At 44.9% G+C, this 24,379-nt stretch overlaps 1 protein-coding gene across 2 annotated transcripts in view; it reads left to right on the top strand.

Moving 5' to 3' along the window:
* LOC131502959 (collagen alpha-6(IV) chain-like) overlaps window positions 1-24,379 on the top strand; it is a 292,198-nt gene that overhangs the window by 244,724 nt on the left and 23,095 nt on the right. The window contains exons 14-28 of one of the 2 annotated variants that reach the window (XM_058714248.1): window positions 6,576-6,635; window positions 7,674-7,718; window positions 8,206-8,259; window positions 9,485-9,554; window positions 10,520-10,627; window positions 11,531-11,671; window positions 12,527-12,631; window positions 14,400-14,560; window positions 15,062-15,241; window positions 15,803-15,986; window positions 18,684-18,737; window positions 21,488-21,559; window positions 21,834-21,941; window positions 23,519-23,740; window positions 24,135-24,296. In XM_058714248.1, coding sequence (XP_058570231.1) covers window positions 6,576-6,635; window positions 7,674-7,718; window positions 8,206-8,259; window positions 9,485-9,554; window positions 10,520-10,627; window positions 11,531-11,671; window positions 12,527-12,631; window positions 14,400-14,560; window positions 15,062-15,241; window positions 15,803-15,986; window positions 18,684-18,737; window positions 21,488-21,559; window positions 21,834-21,941; window positions 23,519-23,740; window positions 24,135-24,296 — 1,726 coding nt within the window. The remainder of the gene's footprint in view (window positions 1-6,575; window positions 6,636-7,673; window positions 7,719-8,205; window positions 8,260-9,484; window positions 9,555-10,519; window positions 10,628-11,530; window positions 11,672-12,526; window positions 12,632-14,399; window positions 14,561-15,061; window positions 15,242-15,802; window positions 15,987-18,683; window positions 18,738-21,487; window positions 21,560-21,833; window positions 21,942-23,518; window positions 23,741-24,134; window positions 24,297-24,379) is intronic. The other variant, XM_058714249.1, reaches the window with a different exon arrangement.

Raw genomic sequence — 24,379 nt, 5'->3', positions numbered from 1 at the left:
AGAACCAGGGAGATAGGCAAGAGCCAGACCCTTTGTAGGTCGAATGTGACTTTTGTGTTAAATGTAATAAGAACCCATCAGAAGGCTCTGACTTACATTTAAAATTTTTTTTCCAATGTTTATTTATTTTTGAGACAGAGAGAGACAGAGCATGAACAGGGGAGGGGCAGAGAGAGAGGGAGACACAGAATCCGAAGCAGGCTCCAGGCCCTGAGCTGTTAGAACAGGCCCTGAGCTATCAGCGCAGAACCCAATGCAGGGCTTGAACTCACAGACTGCAAGATCATGACCCGAGCCAATGTCAGACGCTTAACCGACTGAGCCACCCAGGTGCCCTGGCTCTGACTTACATTTTAAAGAAGATCACTCTGACAGGGGTGGGGGTGGGGTATGGAGGATGAGGGGAGACTGAGGCAGCAAATAGAGGCTACTGCACCAATCCAGGGGAAAGATGGTGGTAGTTTACACTAGGATGATAGCAATGGAAATGGAGAGAAGTGCATGGATTCGAAATGTAAAAAGTGTAGACTTGTTATTATGGGACATTTTAAACATACATGAAGTGGAGAAAATGGCATAATGATCCTCCCTTGTACTCATCACTCAGCTTCAATATTTAGCAACTTGGCCAATCTGAAGCAAGTAAGAGACATATCATTTCAACATAAATAGTTCAGCATTTCTAAGAGAGAGGAACTTTTTAAAAACATAGTTACAGCATCATCAACGCTGATCAATCATCAGTAATTACTTTATGTCAGTTAAGTCAGAATTCAGATTTATGATTATCTCATAAATACATATTTTTTTTATACTTGCCCTGTTCGAGTCAGAATCCAATGAGGCCCACACATCACATGTGGTTGATTTATCTCTTAAATTGTGAGATGTGTTTTGAAGAAGGAGTTGACAAGATGTTCATGGATTGGGTGTAGGGGTCAGGAGGAAAATGGATGAATTCAAGATGATCAGGCCTGCCTCTGCTTGAAAAGTGGGGATAGATGACTCCAGAGTTTCCCTACAGTTCTTTGAAATGCTTCTATGATGGCCTGTAGAAGCACAGGGGCACAGAGAATCATCTGTCCCATGTCCTTGATCTTAATCAGTTCAATGTCCAATGAATCAGAAAGGAGGAGGACCACGAAGTTAGACACAGGACACGTAAACCTCAGATCCAGGTCCAGCTCTGGAACCTTTTCAAGTCTCCGAGCCTCTCTGTATATCTGTAACACGGCAACGGTCATATCTACTGTTTTGAGGCCCAACTCACAATATATGTGACATTTCTTTACAAAGTATAAAGCTGTGCTGTCCAATATTATAACCACTAACCACATGTAGCCACCAAGCCTTGAAATATGGCTTGTCTGAAATGAGATATACTGTAATTGCAAAGTACATATGGATTTCAAAAACTAGGTATGAGAAAAATGATCTAAAATATCTTATCAGGGGCCCCTGGGTGGCTCAGTCAGTTAAGTGGCCGACTTCGGCTCAGGTCATGATCTCACGGTCCGTGGGTTCAAGCCCCGCGTCAGGCTCTGTGCTGACAGCTCAGAGCCTGGAGCCTGTTTCGGATTCTATGTCTCCCTCTCTCTGACCCTCCCCTGTTCATGCTCTCTCTCTCTCTGTCTCAAAAATAAATAAATGTTAAAAAAAATTTTTTTTAAATAAAAAAATTAAAAAAAATATCAATGGGGTGCCTGGGTAGCTCAGTCAGTTAAGCATCTGACTCTCAATATCAATTCAGGTCTTGATCTCAGGGTTTTAATTTCAAGCCCATGTTGGGCTCCACACTGGGTATGGAGCCTACTTAAAAAAAAAAATCTCATTAATATTTTTTACTTCAATGTCAAAATGACAATATTTATGATATATTTTGTTATATAAAATGTTATTAAAATTAATGTCACCAATTTCTTTTGCTTTTATGATGTAGCTACTAGAAAATTTAAAATAATGTAGTAGCTCACGTATTTCTTTTTTTGAAAAAAAAATTTAGGGGTGCCTGCGTGGCTCAGTTGGTTAAGTGTCCAACCTCAGCTCAGGTCATGATCTCACAGTTTGTGAGTTGGAACCCCATGTCCGGCTGTGTGCCGACAGCTCAGAGCCTGGAGCCTACTTCGGATTCTGTGTCTCCTTCTCTCTCTGTCCCTCCACCCCTTGTGCTCTGTCTCTCAAAAAGAAATAAACATAAATTTTTTTAAATGTTTATTCATTTTTGAGAGAAAGAGAGAGACAGACCGTGAATGAGGAGGAGCACAGAGTGAGGGAGACACAGAATCCAAAGCAGGTTATGGGCTCCGAGCTGTCAGCACAGAACCCGATGCAGGGCTCAAACTCACAAACCATGAGATCATGACCTGAGCCAAAGTTGGACGCTTAACTGACTGAGCCACCCAGGTGCCCCAGTAGCTCACATATTTCTATTGGATAGCACAAATACAAAATACTTTGCAAGTGGGTTGGGAAACAAGGTTTGTACTTTCCTTTGTGAGCATTGTACATAGACTCTAATCACCTCACATCATCCCCAAGAGGTAAGCAAGGTGGGATGGGCTTATCTCCCTGTAATGAAAAGGAAACCATGGCTTGAATGGATGAAGACGCATGTCCAGAGTCACACAGCAAGTCATTAGCAGAGTTAAGACTGGAATCCAAGTTTCTCAAAAGCTAGCCAATTCATACTGCCTTTATCATACTGCTCCCTGCAGTCTAGTTCGTATTTCTCATGGTGGTGGTGGATTTTATGATATCTGGTGTTATTGGGTTCTCTGACTCATGCTCCCTCCCTCCAATTCCCTCCCATTCCTGTTGTGCCTCAGAGGACTTCCTCTACTACAGTTTCACCCCATTCCCTTTTGTTCCGTAAAAGAAAGGGAGACTGACTGACAAGAATGCACAGTGATAAACTGCAATACCATTTCAATCTCAGCATTTCTGGGGTTTCACTGTGTAGACTGCAAAATAGAAACCCCAGTTGACTGTAAAGACATCCAAGCTGGAAAATACCTCCCTTCATGTGGCACAGAATATTTTCAGAGAGTGGAAGTCAAGAACCCAGAGTTCTCAGCCCACTTTGGCATGGATTTGATGTAAGACCCTGGGCAAATCATTCTTTCTTCTCCTAATATCTCTGTCTGCCTAATGGGAACATTCGCAGGCACCTTATGTGCCTTCTGACAGAATGGTTGTAAGAAGAAAGATGGTAACATGTTTGAGATGCTCTAGGCTTTCCAGAGGAAACACACTTCTCAAACCCAAAGCCTGCACATCAGCTTTCAATTATCTACAGTCACTGAGAAACATGGCAGCACTGAGGGTGCAAATCTCTAGGGAATTCAAAAATGTTTTCTTTAAGCATTTGTTTCCTTTCCATCCAAACCCAAATCTTTGCAAGAGCTGCTGACAAATGGCCAACCTCACAAATGTATGTGTCACCTTCTTTGTCTTGTCCCCTCTGGCGGGATCAAACATCCCTGATTTTCTGGCTCGGCCCCATCTTCACACATTTTGCCATGTTGTCCCCAGCAGTTGTGGGCACAGGTACTCTCATGGAGAGCATCAGAGAGAATCTTATATCTGTGTGCCCTGTGTCCAGGGGACCAGCAAACACAGGGTAAGGCAGAATGGAAGAGATAAGCAGGGGGTGGAGGGGAAGAAAAGAGGAAACTGTCAAATCCTGAGGAACCTATTGAGTAGATCTGAGGCAACTACTGTGCACGTGGGGTGCTCCTTCAACTGAGCACCAGGCTTTCCAGGCCCTTCAGGTAGGTCCTTTGGAGGAGGGGTCCCAGCTTGACAGACTTAAGCTGGGCCCTGGGCCCTGGTGCCCTGAGAGCCATAGCAGCCCCGAGACCTGCGCAGGGTTTAGAAGGACATTTGACATTCCCGACCCCTCATGTTTCCAATCTCAAGTGACCCTTGCAGTGCTGAGCAGATGGATTTCTGTAGTTTGGCTTCCAAAATGTTACCACAGATCATTCCCCACCCCTCCCCCACGGCCTCACTCCCCCTCAACTATGTGCTTCAGCCTCCCCCCTGCCTTTCCCAGTTAGAGAAGCTGCCCTGGTTGTGGAGGTGGGTCTAGCCATGTCCACCACTTTGGCTGGGACCGAGGGGAGCCTGCTTGGTCTTGGGGGGAGAAGCTCGAGAGGAGGATGACTATGCGGTGGCCTGCCTCTCTGATGAGCTTGCCTCTGAGGGCCCGTGGCCAAAGTGGCCTTCACTGGGCCTCGGGGCTGACACCCCCTGCATCTGACCTAGTGTTTGAAGCTTGCCTTTTTCTTGCACCACCCTCCTCTCCCCTGCCTCAGTGACTACATCAACCCCCCTTACTGCAGGCCACGTGACTGACGTTGAGTTTTTGCAGAGCCACTAACAACCTTGAACCAAAAATGAACAGCTAAGCCAGTGCTCCAGTGAGGTTTTCCTGGACATGGGTAAGAAGAGGTATGGGAGCAGTGGATGCAGGACAGCTTATGACAAGGACTGACTATGACAGGGTTGGGGCCCAGGACATCTTTCTAGAACAGCTTGTTCAGCAGGGCTCTGTATGGTACCTCCTGTACTGGGAGACAAGCTGAGCCTACATCCCAATATCTTGCCAAGTCATGTATGTTTTATTGGCTTTAACCACCACCACCCCCGCCCCCCCCCCCCCCCACACACACACACAAGTAAGTTTCTTTGATTTTGTCCTTTTTAAACTTTTTGGGTATTTATTTTTGTTCACATGGTAGCACAAGCTCTCTGAGAAAGCAAGAGTCCTGATACACTTTCTGCTTTCTGAAGAAGGAGGACAAAGTCCCATTGTCTTTCCAACTACAGGCAAGATAGGTGGAGAATGTGAGACAGTTCCTGGACAGTTCTAGGACATGCTTCACTTTTTGCCACAGTTTTGGTCTCCAGGTCATTCTTTTTAATTCAACAAGTGTGTATGGAACCACCTTGTATGTGTTCAGCCTGCAGAGTAACATGTCTTGGAGGAGATGGAAGTGAGTGTGATATAGACCTCCTGCTTACAAACTTTCATACATTTAAGTCATCTCAGTGCTGTAAGAGTCTGGGGCAGTGTGGGCTGCTATAGCTTCCATGGCCAGACCAGGGAAAGCTGCATGATGTTTGGCTTCAGAGACAATAGACAGATTCCACCAGGTGGCAGCATGCCTTGGTTTCCCATTTGAGATGCAGAACAGATTTCAAGTAAGTTTGAGTTCATTTGACACATAGGCCTTTCAAATAGAAATCCTATTCAGCATGAGGTCTGAGCCATTTGACACACAACTATTGACGTAGAAAAAAGAAAGGCAAGAAGGAACCAAAGCTTGCTTTGAACTAGACCCTTCACAGATGCACACTCGACCCCACAATAAAAAAGACACACACACACACACACACACACACACACACACACAAAAACACATTAAAAAACAAAACTAACACAACTTGGGCCTACAAAGCTAAGGTTTATTCAGCCAGATTTCAGTACCGATGGGAGTGCTCTGAGTATGTAAGAGGAAGGAAAAACTCTAAGTGGGATTAGAGCAGAGCCTGCATAACCAGCTGAGCCAGGTCACATCAAGAGGACAACAGGAGACATGCCACAACATTTACCATCTTTTACAAGCTTACATTTGAGAAAGAATCACTGCTTCCTTTACTCTTACAATAGGCATGAATGTTGTTTGCCAAAATCTATGCTCCAGAAAGTCCAATTTTAAACAGTAACAACAAAATGGCCTTGATGAGGTTTGCCGTGAAAGACTCTATCCACTTTAATAATGAACTTTTCTGTATCTCAAGGGCCCAGAATATGCTTGCCTTGGACCCAGAGGGAAGGAAGCTTTTCTCACTCAGTCTGCTCTTTGGATTTCTGCTTGTCCCCAAGTCAGGTCTATGACTGAAAGTCTTCACAGTCTTTGAGCAGGGCAAGAGGGATTGAAGACCATCTCATAGTGCCCTTTAGAGTACTGCTAGGGTCTGCAGGGTTCTAGACCACACCTAGAAAGAAATAATCCTTCCCACTGAAGAGAATGACACAGTCATCATGTTTCCAGAGGGCAAAAGCTCTTCCCTCTAGTATCGACCCCCAACAATTAGCAAAATTCTCCATCTGTGGGTCAAAGAAATGAGTTCCTAGGTGATGGAAGACAGCCTATTCTCATGGAAAGGGCCCTGGAATGGAAATTTGAAGACCTGGCCATCTCATTGATTCTGTAACCCATATGACATGCTTAACCCTTCTCAATGTTAGTGTTACCATCTGTAAAACCAATGAGGTTAGGTATTTAATCATTTCTATGCTGTCAGTCCATGTTGCTATAAATACATGCTATAAATACTAGTGTTCAGGGGAACATGATATTACTTCTAAAACCAAGAGGGAAACTTGAATCAGTGGTCCAAATTATATTCAGGACCCATGTGTTTCTCAGGCAGTGACAAGAGACTCATCATGGTGAGCCTCCCCAATAGGTCAGTGGCACTGATTTAAAGTTACTTCCCTGCTTTGGATGGAGCCAGGAGACCTATGAAGAAATGGATGTTATAACTTGTGTTTTTTTTTCCTTTAGGGATTTGGAACTGCTGGAGAAAAGGGTGAAAAGGGAATCCCTGGTTTGCCAGGACCTAGGGTATGAACCTGGAATGTTGCTTGCCTAAGTCTGTCATGTCACCCAGTCCATATTTTTTTGTCCTGTTTGCATCTTTGTGTTATGTAACCTGATAGCCACCAAAGCTTCTCTTGTTTCTCTTCCTCAGCCCTCTGTCTCTATGATCTCCTCCTTTTCACTTTGCCCCATTTCCTTGACTTAGTGCCTCCTTTGAATAAGGAATGGCTCCTCAGCCTACTTACTCTCTTTGTTGTCATACATAATTATCTTCTGGGCTAAAAATGGTGTGAGTGTTGTCTTGTTTTAATTACATTTTATCCTGAGGGAATGTGAGCAAGAGTGTGGGTGTTGCAGGAATGGAAGAAAGAGGGCCAAGTACAGTCTTTATAGGACAAAAACAAGCCTGGGCTGTTCTAGAACATAGTGATGTTTGCAATCAACAATTTCTGATAATAAGCTCAATTCAAGTGAAGAAATAATTGTTAGCCTCAGTGATTTTAAGTGTTTCAGTCACTTAGATGTTGGGCTGTAAGCAATTGGCCAACATTTAGCCCTAAAGAAGTCACATTTTAGAAAATTATGATTTTAGTGTGATCATAAAACTTGTTAAGAGTATTTTGAATATTCAGCAATGTTCACCCATTATCCCACCATTTCTTCCTCTACTTTACTCTCTTGTCTTGAAAAGACATAATCACCAACCAAGAATGCATTTGGGGTGAGAGACAAGAGGCCCTCCCACAATCTATTTAAAAAGTCTCATGACTTGGAACTAATGCACACTAAGTATAATACCACCCATCCCTTCTACCAAATTCCACCTAGTACTTAAACTGTTTCCATTTGTTTAGGTCTTTAAAAATGCTCTGTGTGGTTATTCAGCCCAATGGATTAGTGCTTAGAAGAAAAGTCATTAAGCCAGGTCTAGGAACATTCTCTTACCTGATTTTAGGATAGGCTAAATCCTGAACTCAGTTGGATAGCTTTGTCATGTAAGTCTATTGGCTTTTTCTAGGGTGGACTATTAATCTTTCTAAGGTGCCTCCATTCTCTTTACAGGGTCCCATGGGTTTAGAAGGACTCCGAGGCCCCCCAGGGAGTCAGGTATTTTGGTTAATATTAAAATCCCACATGTAAAGTCATAATTAAAAGGCCCTCTTGCTTTACTTAATGTGGCCATCAGTCCAAAGGGAATCACTGCTTATAATACAAAGTATCTACCTCTCTTTGATTAGTATAATCTCAGCCACTCTCTTCTTTTATCTTGACCCAAGAAGCGGAGTCTCCAGTGTTACCAATCCAGTGCTGTGCCATGGTCATACTTATTTATTACGTTATCAGGGTCTAGCAAGGCCAGCCTGCTTGTATTCATCTCTAGCCGGTGGCCCTTATACCTCCTAAGATGCAAGGTGGCTACCTTTTCCATATTGCCTTCTGGAACCTTTTACACCCTCCAGAGTCAGGTAGACTCCTGGAATACTCTGGCATGCCAGCCAACGTCCTTGTGCCATTTCCCCTGGCCTCGTCCAAAGACCATTCCCCCGTATGCTCTTAGACATTTGACTGAGTTGTAACTATGTTTCTGTCGCAGGGCAAGAAAGGGTCCTCAGGTTTCCCTGGGTTTAACGGATTTCCAGGAATTAAGGTAATGTTGTTGGGAAGTGAAAATCCTGGATTGGGGAGGTGGAAGAGTGAAAAATTACCATAAATGCTGTTTAGTCCATTTGGCTGCTATAAGAAAATATCACAGACTGGGTGACTTATAAACAACAGAAAGTTATTTCTCACAGTTTTGAGAAGCCCGAGATCATGGTGCCAGAACGGTTGGGTGAGGGTCCTCTTCCATGTCACTGACTTCTCACTGTGTCCTCACATGGTGGAAGGGGCAAGCTAGCTCTCTTGGCCTTTTCTTATAAAGGCATTAGTCCTCTTAAGGGCATTAGCTCCACCCTTATGGCCTGATCACTTCCCAAAGATGCCACATCCTAATACCATCACCTTGGGCATTAGGTTTTCAAAATGAATTGAGGGTGGGGCAGGGGGAAGGGGGACACAAACTCTTGGACCTTAACAAATGCCTACAGATGAGATGAAGTATTTTTTTAACATTTTAAAGGTTACTCTTTTCATATGCACTTCAGTGCGTGAACTACTTTTAACACACAAAGCCATTGAGCATTCCTTAGATTCCACTTGATCAAAGGCAGACTAAAAGGCCGGAGGCTGTGAAAGCAAATCCATCTCTACAAGGAAGAATATTCTACTACTGACATGGTTTAGAATTGCCAAATTTGGGGGGGGGTATTGTTATTAAATTCTCTACGGATGATGCATCCCCTCAATGCCTGTACCTAGGACAGGCAGCTCCCACCACCATACCTGGATATGCCATTGTATCTGATTCTGATACCCGAGTCCCCCTTTTGGAAAGTCCTTTGACTTCCTCTGCCTGACATCATCCACTAACAAGGCCAGTGATGGTAGCAGAGTCCTAGGCCTACTAAGTGTGGGGAAAATTTTGCAACTGCTCCTTCCTTTGCACCTCTTTGGTGCAGCAATGTTGTCTATTCTTGTGACATGTTCCTCGGGTCCAGAAGCAGATTATCCTTGAGTCAGGTTGCAAAATAAAATTGAGATCCCTTGTTTTTAACAGGTTTGCAATTGAGTGTAAGACCTCTGACCTGCCTTATGTTGCCTTCATCTGAAATTTATTGAGCTCTGGAATTAACCTATGGACTAGTTGGCCCTGGGAATCAGGGGTTGCAGGAGGAGAAACCTTTAATTTTCCTGAAGAGTGGTTTTGAGGGCACATAGATCTTGAGTGATGAGGTCACAGAAATATTTGCATTTAACGCATTGAATCTTTACAGGGCGAAAAGGGTGGCATTGGCTTGCCAGGCCCAGATGCTTACATCGATACGGATGGTGCTGTGATCTCAGGTGCAACTTTTCACTGATTTGAGTGAAAAAGAAAGGACCAGGACTTAAATTCTATATTCCCTGCGATTGTGAAAAGGGTACTTTGTCAGCCACTGGATTGCTGCTAAACCCAACACCTTCAAGGGCCCCTCATGAGTCCTGTACTTAGAAAATTGAACTCCAATGTCTTTGGGCAAAGAAGCCAAGCCCTATGCTTCATGTTTGTGTTGGGTCCACTAAGACTAGGATTTGGGTCAGACTGGGCCTGAACTTGCTGAAAATTGTTCTCGTAAAGATGCTTAGGGAAAGATTGGTATCCTCCGCAGCCAGGCTGACCAGCCTCATACCATGAGACACTTGGTGTCTCATTTACATGATCCCATTCATGCTTGGGTTTGACGATTTCATAGGAGGTGGAGAAGTATCCAACTGTCTCCATTGCCTTCTCCAAACATCCATATGCCCAGTATCTCTAACTACTCCTTGCTTGAGCAAAGGCTTCTACTATTGTACCTCTTCTACCTGAGTGTCCTAAATTATTTCTCCTCTCTCATCTTCTCTGGCCCATGCCCCAACCAGTAAATTCATTGAAGCCAAGGTGTTAATGATCAACAGTGGCTTCTTATGTTCCACTTCCAGGGAACCTATGTGCATAATATGAATGGTAGACTTCAACACCATAACACAAATAGTAGACATTTGATGCATGACAGCAGGTTGGTAGTAGTAGAAAAACGTTCCTAGTACTTACCAGATCTTACCATGGAAGGTAAACCCTGGCCAGACTGGTTCTGGACATTAATGGAGCCTTAGCTCAAGTGGGCCCATTATCATGTGAGACCATTAGCATCTGAGAGACCTATGAAGTACAAGAAAGGCATGTCCCCCATGAGGACATCTTCTTGCAACTCCTCTTAGACATTTTGTGGCATTAGTGGGCCTTCTCTGGGTTTGCTTATGGCTTTTTTCTTTCATCACAATGCCAGGTTACTCTGGAGACCCCGGTGTGCCAGGCCTCCCAGGACTTAAAGGAGATGAAGGCATCCAGGGCCTGCCTGGCCCTTCCGGCCTCCCTGGCTTGCCAGCTTTACCAGGTGAAGCAAACTAACCCACCCCCTGCACAGATCTGTCCTCTATCCATTCTGGTCTGGGTATGTACCTAGCCAAAGTCAAAGGAAAGGTAAATGGTAGTCACTAAGCTCCCTACCACTGTCCCAAAGCTAATGTATATGAAGATAGGACCTGGGTGAGCAGCTTTCCTTTGGCCTGAATAATGTAGCATTGCTAAACAGGCAACTCTACTGAGGTTTGTGGTAACCAGAGGGGGCCAGTGTTGGCCTGCTAGAACCCTGTCACCCTTCTGTGGATGTGCCATCCCAGCTGATGCTTGCCAGAAGGGGCCAACAAAAGCCCAGAGGAGAGTTTGTACCCAGATCCTCACTCTGTGCTTAACTCAGGCACTAAATGCCCCAGGATCCTATGGATGACACCCTTGAAACAATTGGAGGAGCATACCTGTCTATCATTCTATAGTAGTAAATAGAGAAAGGCCATGCCAGATTCTGAGAGGCCATGGTGACCCAAATATAAAGTTTCAGACATTGCTTTTAAAGGCATCAGTTTCTAAGTTCCTTGGAGATGGGCATCTGTAAGGATACCTGTGCTTTTAAAGCAGCCACTGGAGGAGGTACAGATGATCCCACTACCAAGGTTGAACAATCACAAAGTACGAGGCTGGAGACCAGGTTTCCCTCTCAGGTTTGCCACTAAAAAGCTTTGCACCCTTGACCATGTTTCCTCATGACTTTGGGTCTCAACTTACTGAGGAGTTAGGCTAGATGATTCCTAATGACCCCTCTAACTCTGATGCAAGAGAAGGGCAAATGCTTTTCCAAATTCTTCCCTTAGAGTTAGTTTCCAATGTATGCCACTGATTGTAATGCCCCTGAAGAGTAGGGTGACATGAGCAGCATTATTGTGTGGGCTTATTCTTCCAGGTGTCCCAGGTGCCCTAGGGCACCAAGGAGTTCCAGGTCTCAAGGGGGACAAAGGAAACCCAGGCCGCACCACAGTTGGGGCAACTGGCCCCCCTGGCAGAGGCGGTTTGCCAGGCTTACCAGGCCTAGCAGGCCCACCCGGTAAGTCATTCATTTTTCTCTTTGGTGTTGAGACTCAGGTGTGACCCAGATAGCAGAACACTCATGATTTTTGAGGGAGAGAGCATTTCACAGGAGAAATAGCCAGGATACACGATGACTGGCAGAGGGGCAGTGACAAAGGCCTTGTCCTCTCTGAGTCAGAGCCTTCTTCTACAGGTAAACAACCACAGCACTCAGAGTGCTCATCAAGGAAAAAGCAAGCTAAGGCCACCTCAATAACCAAACACTAATTCCTTCCAATTTCTGTACTCATTTCATTCCACCCTCCACTGTTCTCAGCCCCTTGGCCTCTGGTCTTGCAGCTCATGATGAAGCAACATTGGCTCCTTCAAGCTCCAGTGGGGTGGGCTGAGAGCCTGAGAAATGGAAAGCCAAGCCTGGATCCTCAAGATGGTTGCTAAAAGCCTCTACAAGGCTTATTTTCCCTAAATCTCCTACCTGAGTATGGAATTCTAGATTCTAAGAGAAAGGCTAGAGATATGCCCAGCATGCTTGTTTGTAATCTAAACCCCATGACTTCTGCAGCTTGCACCCATTCCCTCAAACTTTCTGGGGTAGACATTGGGCCTGTTAGCTTACTGAAGCTATCTGGGTCATTCCTGTACCCTCAGTGTCTAGTCCAGTGCCTGGACCATAGTAGACCTTCTGTAAGCAGTAGTAGAATGAATAGAGTCAATAAGGGATAAGACTTGCTGTAGACTTTGGGTCCCTGTGTCTGCTTTGGTTGTTTAGCCTCAAGGATACTTAGTCCTTAGTGACTGAGCTGCTGTGCTGAGTCATGTAAATCTAGGCTCGTGTGAGATGCCAATCCTTCACGCTTCCTTTGTCCTGAAGGTCGAACATTTGAGACTGGAACACTACAGAACACAGAGCCAGGGTTCCCTGGTCTCCGAGGAGAACGAGGTCCAAAAGGAAACCCAGGCCTCAAAGGAATAAAAGGTAATTTTGTCCCTTTGGGTTTCTTTGTTCCCCACACTCCTTGCAGAAAGCTTTCTGGGGAATGAGCAAACTAACGGCCTTGGGAATGTGAACAAAAGCAATTTGCAATCTTGATCGGGGATTTGATTTTAAGATTGTTGGAAGGGCTATGTTTAGGGCTCTGAGACTGAGGCTGGAAGTTGAGGTCACATAGAACAAAGTGGCTTGCAGGCTGCTCATCCTATTGTGTCCACCTGCAGAAGCTGTTGCCATTAACCCTGGTTGTTAACCAGTACATGCAGCAACATCAGCTTGCAAGGCCAAGGCTGGATGCCACTTATCATTACCTTCAGTCTGAAGGATAGGACTCTGAACAGGTCAAGAGTTGGCACTCTGAAACAGCCAACTGGCTCCAGAAAAATAACTGCATCTCCCTCCCCACCCCCCGATGTTGAAGGGCTAACTGATTACCCCAGCCTTTGGCCACACTGCTCTGTCTATCTTCTTGCTGTCTTTGGGTCATTCCTCTGTTTCATACTCTTGAGTTGCAGATGCTTAAAGCTCAAATAAATCAATTCATTTTAGTTGCAGCCCAGGCCTAAGTGGAGGAAGAGGTGAAACTCTGGACTCCAGAGAGGTTTGGGGATGGCCTAGGGGGTTCAAGTTATCTGAGATCTTTTCCCTTCTCTCGCAGAGTTAACAGCTCTTCTCAGCCTCAAGCAGAGAGGTCCTAACTTACTCTTCCCCTTTCTCATTACTGAATCCTAAAATGTCACTACTTAAATATAGGAGCTAGTTGAGAAGTTTTTAAAAGTTCCATCTCTGTTGTTCAGCTGCAAGGAGGACTATTTGGAGAGAAAGGAGATGGAATTGCAAGTTTTGACTTAGGATGTTAACCTTTGCCTTTGTGTGACTCACTACAGAGCTAGTGTACTTCCGGATACCATTCTCGCTCCTGAAAAGACATAACTCTAATCCTCCCCATTCTATATTCCCATGGGACCAGAAGGTTTTCCCTAAGTCTGGAATAGTGATGGTGATTCTCAAGCTTCACTGTACATGAGAATCACCTAAGGGAGATTACTCAAAATTAGATTCTTGGTTCTGGCCTCCTGAGAGTCTGCTTTATTAGAATTGGGGTGAGGCCCAGCAAGCTGCCTTATGAACAGGCAACATAACTGACTGTGATCCATTGATCACACTTGAGAAATTCTACAGACTTTTCTTTCCGAGTTTCAGGGATTATCAATTTTCTGAAAGTAAAAAGAGGCCCTTCAGGATGTTCAGAGTCACCTACATTGGCGTAAGTTCTCATTTTCCACACCATAAGCATGGAAGGTATAGGTGGCTGAGCTATAGTGTTAGTGATTCCTTGATACCACTTCAAAGGTGCTTTGTCGAAATCCCTGTCATACATTTATTGGACATTTGTCTCTGTGTACAGAACACAAGGGAAAAGACATTATGATGAAGAGAATTTTTGAGTGGCTTAGATTCCAGATCCAATTGGTTAGCATAGGGCAGTGGTTCTTAACTCTGGCTGTACATTAATTAGACTCACTGATCACTGGGTTGTCTCCCCTGAGACTAAAGAAATCAAATCACTGGTACAGATGTACTTTGATAGAGAGTAGATTTAGTTCATAAACCTAGTCCATGTGAGTTTGTTCTCTGTGGACATTCTGATTCCCTCCATGGGGTTGTTCAAGTCACAAATTACTGCTGTTGTGTCATCCTTTTTCTTAGAAAGATGGTCTATTTTGTTTAATGTTGTCTTTTTCTCCTCCAGGGGACTCAGGGTTTTGTGCTTGTGATGGCGGTGTCCCTAACATTGGACCACCTGGGGAGCCAGGCCTGCCTGGGTCACAAGGTCTCATTGGCCTTCCAGGCCTTAAAGGAACCAGAGGAGATCCAGGCTCTGGGGGTACACAGGGCCCATCAGGGACTCCAGTAAGTCTCACCAAACTTTGGACCTGAGGGAACAATAGGAGCTTTCCAGTGCCCCGTACTCCTCCCCAGTCACGTTCCTAAAACACAGGAAAGACAGATGGGAATAAAACAAAGCTTCAGGGTTTTGATCTGTAATATGAAAAAGTCAGACTAGCTGATCTCCGAAGTCCCTTTCTGCTTTGACCTACCTATGTTCCCTCCCTTCCCCCCCTTCCTTAATCCCTCTCTTCCTTCCACAAAATTATTTGTATTTGCCTAACACTGCGCTGGGCCCTGAAGATGAAATTGAATTAAGACAGGGTTACCGTCCTCAAAAATTTCAAAAATTTAGAAAGGATAAGAAAATAAATGGGCAGTCGTAATCCCAGATGAGGACATTATCAAGTGCCCTGAACATTGCCAAAATGTGCCCAAGGTTCTGCTTTAAGTCAGACCTATGCTAGGTGCCAGAGTCCTATAATGTATATATCTCCTGATTGTTCCCTTTTGTCTCTTTTGCAGGGTTTATTTGGACCTCGGGGTCCTGCAGGCCACAAAGGAGAGAAAGGGGAGCCAAGTCTCAGTTCAAGATCAAGGATGCCAGGGGAGCGGGGTGATCCTGGCCCCCAGGGGCTCCCTGGTAAAACAGGAACCCCAGGGAAGGATGGAGTACCAGGTTTACCAGGTCTGCCAGGCCTCCCAGTAAGTTGATAGTTCCTGAGTGATAAGCTCTATAAATCCTCACATCTGACTTAGTGGGGGTCCTGATGGCCACTAGACCATGAGACAGGGTAGAACATCTCCTCCCACCTCTGCTACTGACACTCTCTGCTCTGTGCTTTTCTTTTCTGTAAAATGGAAATCTTTTTCTCAAAATGGGTCATTGCCTCATTTGAGAAATGCTAGTACCCATTGATCATATCACTGAAAATGCTTTAGCTTCTCAGTAGCTTTCCCTTGCAGGTAATCCAGCTGCTTTCTGTGACCTAACCCCCGCCAGGGACTGTTACCCTGCTCCAGTTTCCTGTCCCCTCCCCACCACTGATCTAGAATATTTTGTATTATCAGATCATCAAGAATTGACAAACTTCATTTCCATGAACTAAATGAACTAAATCAGAGGAACTGATTGATAAACTAGAGTGACGGAGAATTTTAACAAAAAACCAAACATCGGTCACACTGGCTACCTCTTTCCTATGGTCAAACAAGTCAGGACAAATCTTTAAGTTGGGATTGCATTCTTTCTTATGTGTTCTCTAGGGTGATGGTGGACAGGGCTTCCCAGGTGAGAAGGGGTTACCAGGAATTCCTGGTGAAAAGGGCCGCAGTGGTCCAGCTGGTCCCCCAGGAAATGGACTGCCGGGATCTCCCGGACCTCGTGGGCTTCCTGGAGATCAAGGAATAGATGGATTACCAGGGAAGCAAGGCCTCCCTGGGCTTCCAGGTGAGTCATGGAATCAGATGGCCATGGACTTGAAAAACTGACCCCTTGTAGAGTATAGATATGACCCAGGTACATGAAATGTGTCATAAGAAGAGTCTTGGCTGGTTATAATCACTTCTTGCAATTTTTTAAGGTTTTTCATGAGGAAAAAGGATCATAATTGTACATAATTGTGGTACACTTATACAGAGCAATCTAGACTTCAGTTCTACTTAGTAAAAACAAAACAAAACAAAACAAAAAAGACTTCCTAACAGCAGTCTGAAAATGTAACAGAGCTGTCTTGGGAGGTTGTGAGCTCATAATCCCTGGAAAATTTCAAGTAGATGCTGGATGGCCATTTGCTACAAGTATCATCGAAGTAATGAGTGAGAGATTGGATAGATGTCCTCTTAAGTTATATGGTACTATCATCACCAGAGAGGAACCTTTCCTTAATTCATGAGATCTCAGATTGAGAAGAGACTCTACTTGTATCTAGTCTAATCTTTATTTCATACCTTAAACCCCTCGCATTTGTATATCTTCTTTTTCTATCAGCATTTCAGGAATTGTAGGGAGTGACAGTCCTGCTTGTAGATTGTGACGGTGCTATGTTAATAACTCACCTTCTTGCATACAGCCGGAATAGCCCTCCATCCCAACTTCTGTTTCCATTAGCAGTACCATCCTTATTGTTATCTGAAGTTTGAAAACTTGAAATTCATTTCTTATTCTTCATTTGCAGTGCTTCTTATATTCTTTCCCTCCTCTTCTTGCTACTAAGTTCTTATTGTCTCACACCTAAGCTTATCAAATACCTACATGCTTTTCAGAATAAATGGACAGTTGGAAGGAAGGATGAGTGGATGGATGGATGGATGGATGGATGAGTGAGTGAATGACAAACAGCTTCCAAACAGTTTCTCATCTCCTACCTCCAGACTTTCCCCACTCAGTTCTGCTATGAACACTACTGCCAATTCACTATTTGTAAAGCACTGATATCGTCACGTCTTGCCCCTAGTCCAAAGCCACAAGCGGTTGCCTTTTTCTGGAATGCTCTTCCTCTTTTTTTTCTGTGTAGTCAGATTTTATCTGTCTTTCAGGGTACACACCTACTTCTCCACTAAACCTTCTCTTGACCTCCACAACATATGCCATTGCCTCTTAAATTATGCATTTTCTTCCATTAATGCTTTTAGTTTTCCCAATTGCTTTGTAAGTGTCTGGATACTAAAGAAGGCAATTCTTTTTAGCATTTCTCAATTTGCCTAGTATAGTGTAATGCTCCATAAGAGACTAATATACACTCACAGAAGAAAGGGGCTTCTCAATAACCAAGGGGCTATTTCTTAGACCTATTTCTTCTCATTCTACCTTGTCACCTTGAAGAATTACCAAAAAAGAAGATAGAAACCAGGTCTAGTCATGTCTATTGACTTTAAAATCTACTTGTATGTGTTGGCATACCAAGGATGATGGTATATGTTAAAAATTGATGAGTCAAGATTCTTAAAACCAAGTTGTATTTCAGTTTACAAAACCCTGTGAAGGCTGTGAGGAATTTTATCAAACTAAAGCATTGTACCTTTGGAAGTCCTAGCTTTGCCTCCATCTCTGTTCCCAGAGATATTATTCATGGTCATTCTACTACCCCTGTGCCAATTGGGTCTTTATTCTAGGCCAACCATTTCTGTAGGCAACTGGGTTTTAAACTGAGTTATAAACTGAGTTACCTATATACTTACACTCAAATCTGGCTATTATCAACATTCTGACTGCTTGAAAACAGGCTGAGTCAACAGAAGGAGGCCCAAGGGACCATTTGTATCCTAAACTTCACTAGGCCCCAGACACAGAGTTCTTAGGAATATAGTGATATAGTAAGCTCTAGCCTGAGAGATACCCCATGCAGAAAATGTTCTTGTTGCAGTACCAAGACTTTCCAAAAAATTACTTCCAATAAGAGCATTAGCTTTCTTTTTCTTTCCGTGGCAACCACATATAACTCCTCAAACCTATCTTTTTTTTTTCCACACAATTTTAAAAAGACATAACTTGGGAGCCCCTGACATTTGCATCATGGCCATTACTGTTGCCGTGAAAATCAAAGGATGCTGTTCTTTAAATGTGTTCACTCCAGGGGCGCCTGGGTGGCGCAGTCGGTTAAGCGTCCGACTTCAGCCAGGTCACGATCTCGCGGTCCGTGAGTTCGAGCCCCGCGTCAGGCTCTGGGCTGATGGCTCGGAGCCTGGAGCCTGTTTCCGATTCTGTGTCTCCCTCTCTCTCTGCCCCTCCCCCGTTCATGCTCTGTCTCTCTCTGTCCCAAAAATAAATTAAAAAATGTTGAAAAAAAAAAAAATTAAATGTGTTCACTCCAACCAGTGGTGGCCCAGGCTAGAGCAGATGCATGGATGGGGATGTAGTCACTAGAAGCTTTTCAACTTAGTGGTGTGAGTCATTACAAACCTTGGACGAGCAGACAACTGGCTGTTTCCAAAGAGGCTCTGATCCAGATGGTCACAGTAATCAATCACCCTGGTTATTATTGAAACAGCATCTGTGTCCTTGATCCTGTGTGGGTGCCAGCTCTCTCCATTCGATCTGGATAGGGAATTTGATTAGTGGGCATACCCAGGCTGCAGACAAGACTTCCCTTGGGCCTCAAGGAACTTCTGTCCGGGTTTAATTTTCTTCTTTACTGGATTGGTCTAGGTGACTGTTGCTACAGGGAGAGCATTGGTAAAGGAGGCTTAGACACAGAGGGAGGTGAGAGCTAGCTCAGTCTCGAGGTTCTCAAACACTGATGTTGCCAAAATGTCCCTTCCTTTTTGTTCACCTTTCTCTCAAACACTCATGATGGCCTGAGCACCATGCTAGAGCCTTTGGATGGGGAGGGGTGCATGAAGGCTGAGACTGACACTGTCACTCCTGATTTTTGGGAGGGGATACAGGAGTAAATGGGCATGCAGTCTCTGACAGGGACTGATTTCCTTCACCATGCATGTTGATGGCTTTGCTGATGTCTGCCTTGAGCACCTTCATTTTATGAACTTAGCTGGGGTCGTAACTTGCCTTGGGAGGTAGCTGGAAGATGAACACATGTCTGATGTTTATTCACTGGACCCAGAGTAAAATGAAATGATAGAATCTTGATAAGCAGAGGTGCTTTTTATTTTGACGATGAATTTGGGCATTTATGGAGGAAATCCTGACTAATTAGATTGTGTGTTATAGAACAAAACATGGATAGAGCTGATTTCTGCTTTGTTGAAGAGAAGGCTCTGAATTCACAGATAAGAAGTAGAAGACAGAGATGTAATGTGAAAGAGCCAGATACCAGGATGACTTGAAGGTCTTACCTTCTCAGCATTTTGACCCTCCACCTACATACACAAGGGTGTTGTGGTGTACAGGCCTGGTCTGAGGCAAAAGGGAAACATGCCCTTGATTTCCATCTTCCCTTTTGTCATTATTTGTCCTGTCCTGGAACCTTTCTGATGCCTGACCTTGGCCCCATGCTCTAAACGTTTGTTTTTAATCTGGCTATCACAGGCAAAGAGAATTTATGAAACTTATCTGATGATTGAGTGAGGATGGATGGTTCATGTTTGGACCAGTGCAGAGATATTTGTGTTTTACTGTTTGTTGTAAGGTTGAAAGCAATGGAACTGCAGTGTTTGATACATTGGAGTCAATGGGCTATTGAAATATTTGGGGCAGAAGAATCTTCTGCGGGATCCCTTTCGTGATACCATCTAGGGAGGCAGTTCTTCAGCCTAGTCCAAGGGACTGAGGCCCAAGCTGAACACAGGACTGGCAGTCCTCTCCCAGTGAGGCATCTCATCATAAGGTGCTTGCCCATAGGTTATAGTTCCACAGTAGGGAAATAGCCCTGAGAAATAGCGCCATCATTTCAATGTCTGGCAGGATGGAGATGGGCGTGACCACTAATGGGGCAAGATCAGGCCTATGGCTATCTCCACCTGTAGAAGTGTGGCTACGGGAACCTGAGGTCTACAAGGCAGAAAGTTGCTGCCCAGGCTACAAAGTAGCATCACTAACCTAAGGTAGAAACCAGGGGCTGGTCTTGGAGGAGCTCTTCTGAATGCTCCTCCTTAAATAAGATAATAAAAAACTACTGTTTGCTGAGCAACCGCCAAGTTGCCAGACACTGTGCAGAATGCCGTTAGCATTATTTCATATAATCCTCACAAGCGCCACATGAGAAAAGTAGCTCCAGTTTTATACTTGAGGCTCAGAGAGGTTAAGTATCTTGTCCAAACAGCTGGTTAATAGCAGAACTATTATATAAGCTCAGGTCTGTCTGGCTCGGTGTCTATAGTGTATTGGTTAAGAGCCCCCACCTCTTAACCAATACACTATATTCAATTCCCCATGTTTCTTTGTGAATAGAGCAAGTGCAGAAGGAATGCCATCTAGTTGAGTAAGCAATCTAAATCATAGGTTGTAAACATATCTTTAAGAAAGGCAATTTGTGATTTATTTTAGGTACAGGCAAAAACTATAGCAGTTTACTAGAACTGTTGGCTCTGTGGCTTAAAGCAGGCCTTGGGGGATTGTTTTAATGAATAGGCAAGACTAATTTTAATTAGCATAGCAATTATTTGTAAATGGCACTTGAGGGAGCCTACACAAATTTTTTCATCAGTATTTTATTAAACCTCCCCTCTGTGATCTTGTGTAGACTCTTTTTATTTGCATTATGAATGAGCAAGGAAGAATTTGCTACAGGAAGGCTATGCATGCCAATTTCAAAGTCTTGAACACTGAAATTGACTACTGCATCTCCCTGAGTACCAGAGTTGACATTTTCAAAGGAAGAGCTGAGGGAATGGTCATTGTTTGTCTGCCATGGCCAAGAGAGTGGCCTTCAGTGTTTGTCTGGTACAGAAATACAGCTACCTCTCACCCACAGTAATCATCAATAGATTTCTGTAGATCCCAAGTGATGTAGGTCAAAAGAACCCGATGGTTTAGGAAAAGAACCCAATAGTTTGTTTTCATTCCAAGAAAAGGGCAGACATGTGAACTTGAGGGGTCTTGACTTCAAACCCTCCAGTCTAGTCACATGGCCATAATGGATACTCAGGTCTATCCCCAAGCACCCATCCTAGGGAGAGGCTTCATATGAGGGTAGGGTGAGGAGGTCATTGCTATTTGCTGCTGCTCCTACATAGGCTACCTCTAGGAAATCTTGTTAGGTAACATCTACTGCATAGGTAGATGCATAGGTAGATGCCTGCCCACTGGATATTGATGGTGTAGGAGGTGACATTCTGGCACTTGGACACTAGGAGTACTCTTATCTGTAAGCAGTTGCACTAGGGGGTAACTCCTGAGAGCTTCTGATGCCACAATTCTTCTGCATGGGCTCCCAGCTGCTGGGTAGGAAGAGCTTGGTTGGCTCATCCAACAAAACTGGAGGAAAGAAGCATGCTAGGAGAGCCCACCCAACTTAGTGGGCTCACAAGATGCTTACATGTTACCATTTACAGGGGTCACCTTGCCGTGTATAATTCCCGGATCATACGGTCCATCAGGCTTTCCAGGAGCTCCCGGATTCCCAGGTATGGAATGAGGCCAGAGAAAGCCATTGAACACACTTGTAAGGGCCGTGGGCTGAAGGAAGCAGGGCATAGCCTGGTAGCATTTGGGGATCCACATTCTTCCTGAGAGGGCAGCCTTGACGATTGAGGCAATAGAATGGCTCCTGGAGAGGTCTGTGTGGGGAGGTAAGAGTAAGAGGCCCTCCAAGAGACTAGGATTCTTGAGTGGACATTACAAATGAAACCAGCCACACTGACTTTCCTTTCCCCTCTTGATTCATGTTTGGGTTTGCAGGTCCTAAAGGGGCCCGTGGCCTCCCTGGGATTGCAGGCCAGCCTGGATTGCGTGGAAATAAAGGAAAGGCTGGAAGTCCAGGATTAGTTCACCTTCCTGAACTGCCAGGTAAGGAAAGAAGCTTTTCCTTGCCTGCTTCTTCTTTTGTGTGAGTGTGAGTTTATATTGTGGTAGCCATCCACTGATTATAGGAAGTTAGGTTCTCACTCTGGTGTGGGTGGGATGGATTTTTTTTTAATTTTTTTAATTTATTTTTGAGAGAGAGAGAGTACAAGTAGGGGAGGGGGGATGGGGTTTTTTTAATGTTGTATTTATTTTTGAGAGAGAGGGAGAGTACAAGTAGGGGAAGGGCAGAGAGAGAGGGAAATGCAGAATCTGAAGCAGGCTCCAGGCTTTGAACTGTTAGCACAGAGCCTGATGTGAGGCTTGAACTCATGAACCACGAGATCATGACGTGAGCCTAAGCCAGAGGCTTAACTGACTGAGCCACCCAGGCGTCCCTGAGTGGGATGGCTTTGACTTCATACTCAGGCAAGGTAGAGCTTCAAGATAGAGAGTGACAGTATATCAGAGCAATAAGGGCCATCAGCTGGAACAACCCCTTCACATTCAGATGAGGAAATTGAGGCTCAGATGGAAAGTGACTTGCTTGAGGTCACAAAACCACTAGTGACAGAACTAGTACTCTACCAGGTTATCTGACTGCCGAGTACCTCTGGCAATTTCTTGGATCAACTCCCTCTAGCTCAGAGAAAGAGATCCAGATGAGTCAGAAAGAAGTGGTTCATATCTATCCCTTTGCTCACACCCTCTTGCAACCTTGTTCTATGCTGCACCAGTGGTTCTCAAACTGTGTTCCCTGCAGCACCAGCATCATCTGGGAATTTGTTAACAAGGCAGATTTGGAGCCCCTTGGCAGAGTTACTAATCAGAAGCTCTAGGGGGGCAGTGCCCAGCAATGTGGATTTTACCAAGCACCCTCTCCTCCAGGTGGTTCTGACCCACACTCAATTTGAGAACAACCCTGCTCTATAACACAGGGCTCATCTTGGGCCACACAATCTATGGTTTCTTGGTGCTTCAATTTCCTCCACCCCCGAGGAAGAAGGAGGCAAGACAGCAGGCGTTAGATGACTTCAGAAGAATTGGGCCTTTAACAGGAAGTCCTGGATGTAATCTATGCTCTTTGGCCAGTGGATCAGCCCCAAGAGTGTGTTGCTAAGCTCAGCTGAAGGCCTGGCCTCACTGAGCTAGAACCTTCTCCGGTTCACATGGCACAGTCCTTTCTTCTGGCAAGTTCTCCCAGGACCAGGACGCTCCTGACTTTCAAAAGAAGTGACACACATTATTAATATGTTAGTTAGCTTTTTAAAAAATGTTTATTTCTGAGAGAGAGAGAGAGAGAGAGAGCACTCCAGCAAGGAAGGGGCAGAGAGAGAGGGAGACACAGAATCCAAAGCAGGCTCCAGGCTCTGAGCTGTCAGCACAGAGCCCGACATGGGGCTCGAACCCACAAACCATGAGATCATGACCTGAGCCAAAGTCAGATGTTTAACTGACTGAGCTACTCAGGTGCCCCTAGTTAGCTTTTATAATAGATGAAGAAAATCTGTGTCAGAGATCTGTACCCAGACCTGTTACTTCTAAACCTCCATGGTCTTTTATTTTTGCCTCTTTACATTTAGGATTTCCTGGACCTCGTGGGGAGAAGGGCTTGCCTGGGTTTCCTGGGCTCCCTGGAAAAGATGGCTTGCCTGGGAAAATTGGCAGTCCAGGTTTACCAGGTTCCAAGGGAGCCTCTGGTGACAGCTATGGTGCTGAAAATGGTGCTCCGGGGGAGCAAGGCCTACAGGGATTGCCAGGGGACCGAGGATTTCCTGGAGACCCTGGCCTTCCAGGACCCAAGGGTGACTCTTTTTGACTCACATATTTAACAATCTACAGAAAGTCTTCCCATGGTGGGTACACTTGCATGAATATATGCATGAGCCTGGGCTGGTGAATTAACTAGCGGGTTAAAAATAAAAGTCATTTTGTTCTGTCTCTCCCGGTTGGGAACTTTTTCTTAAATCACCTGAGTCTATTCTCCTTTCTTACTAAATCCAGAAGTGACCACAAGGAATAGTCAGATTTCTCGTAAAGCCTGTGATTTTGCTGCTGGGAACAGCAGCAAGGCTGGCGCCGAGAAGACAATGGCATCTGGGGTGTACCCTGGGCCAGGCTTCTGCACTGCAAGTTGGTGTGGTGACCAGTCCCTGCTATTGATCCAGACTGTGACCATCTGCCCCTTGCTTTCATTAGGTCTGCCTGGGAAGTCAGGCTTGCTGGGCCCCAAAGGTGAACGGGGCAGGCCTGGAACACCAGGCCATGTGGGACAGCCAGGGTCCCCAGGGCCTGATGGCCGATTCGACATCAAGGGCAAACCCGGGCTCCCAGGAGCACCAGGCTTTCCAGGCCCTTCAGGTAGGTCCTTTGGAGGAGGGGTCCCAGCTTGACAGACTTAAGCTGGGCCCTGGGCCCTGGTGCCCTGAGAGCCATAGCAGCCC

This window comes from Neofelis nebulosa, chromosome X (assembly GCF_028018385.1).
Source record: "Neofelis nebulosa isolate mNeoNeb1 chromosome X, mNeoNeb1.pri, whole genome shotgun sequence".
NCBI lineage: Eukaryota > Metazoa > Chordata > Mammalia > Carnivora > Felidae > Neofelis > Neofelis nebulosa.
Note: the sequence above shows the minus strand (reverse complement) of the source record. Positions and strands in the feature narration are given on the sequence as shown.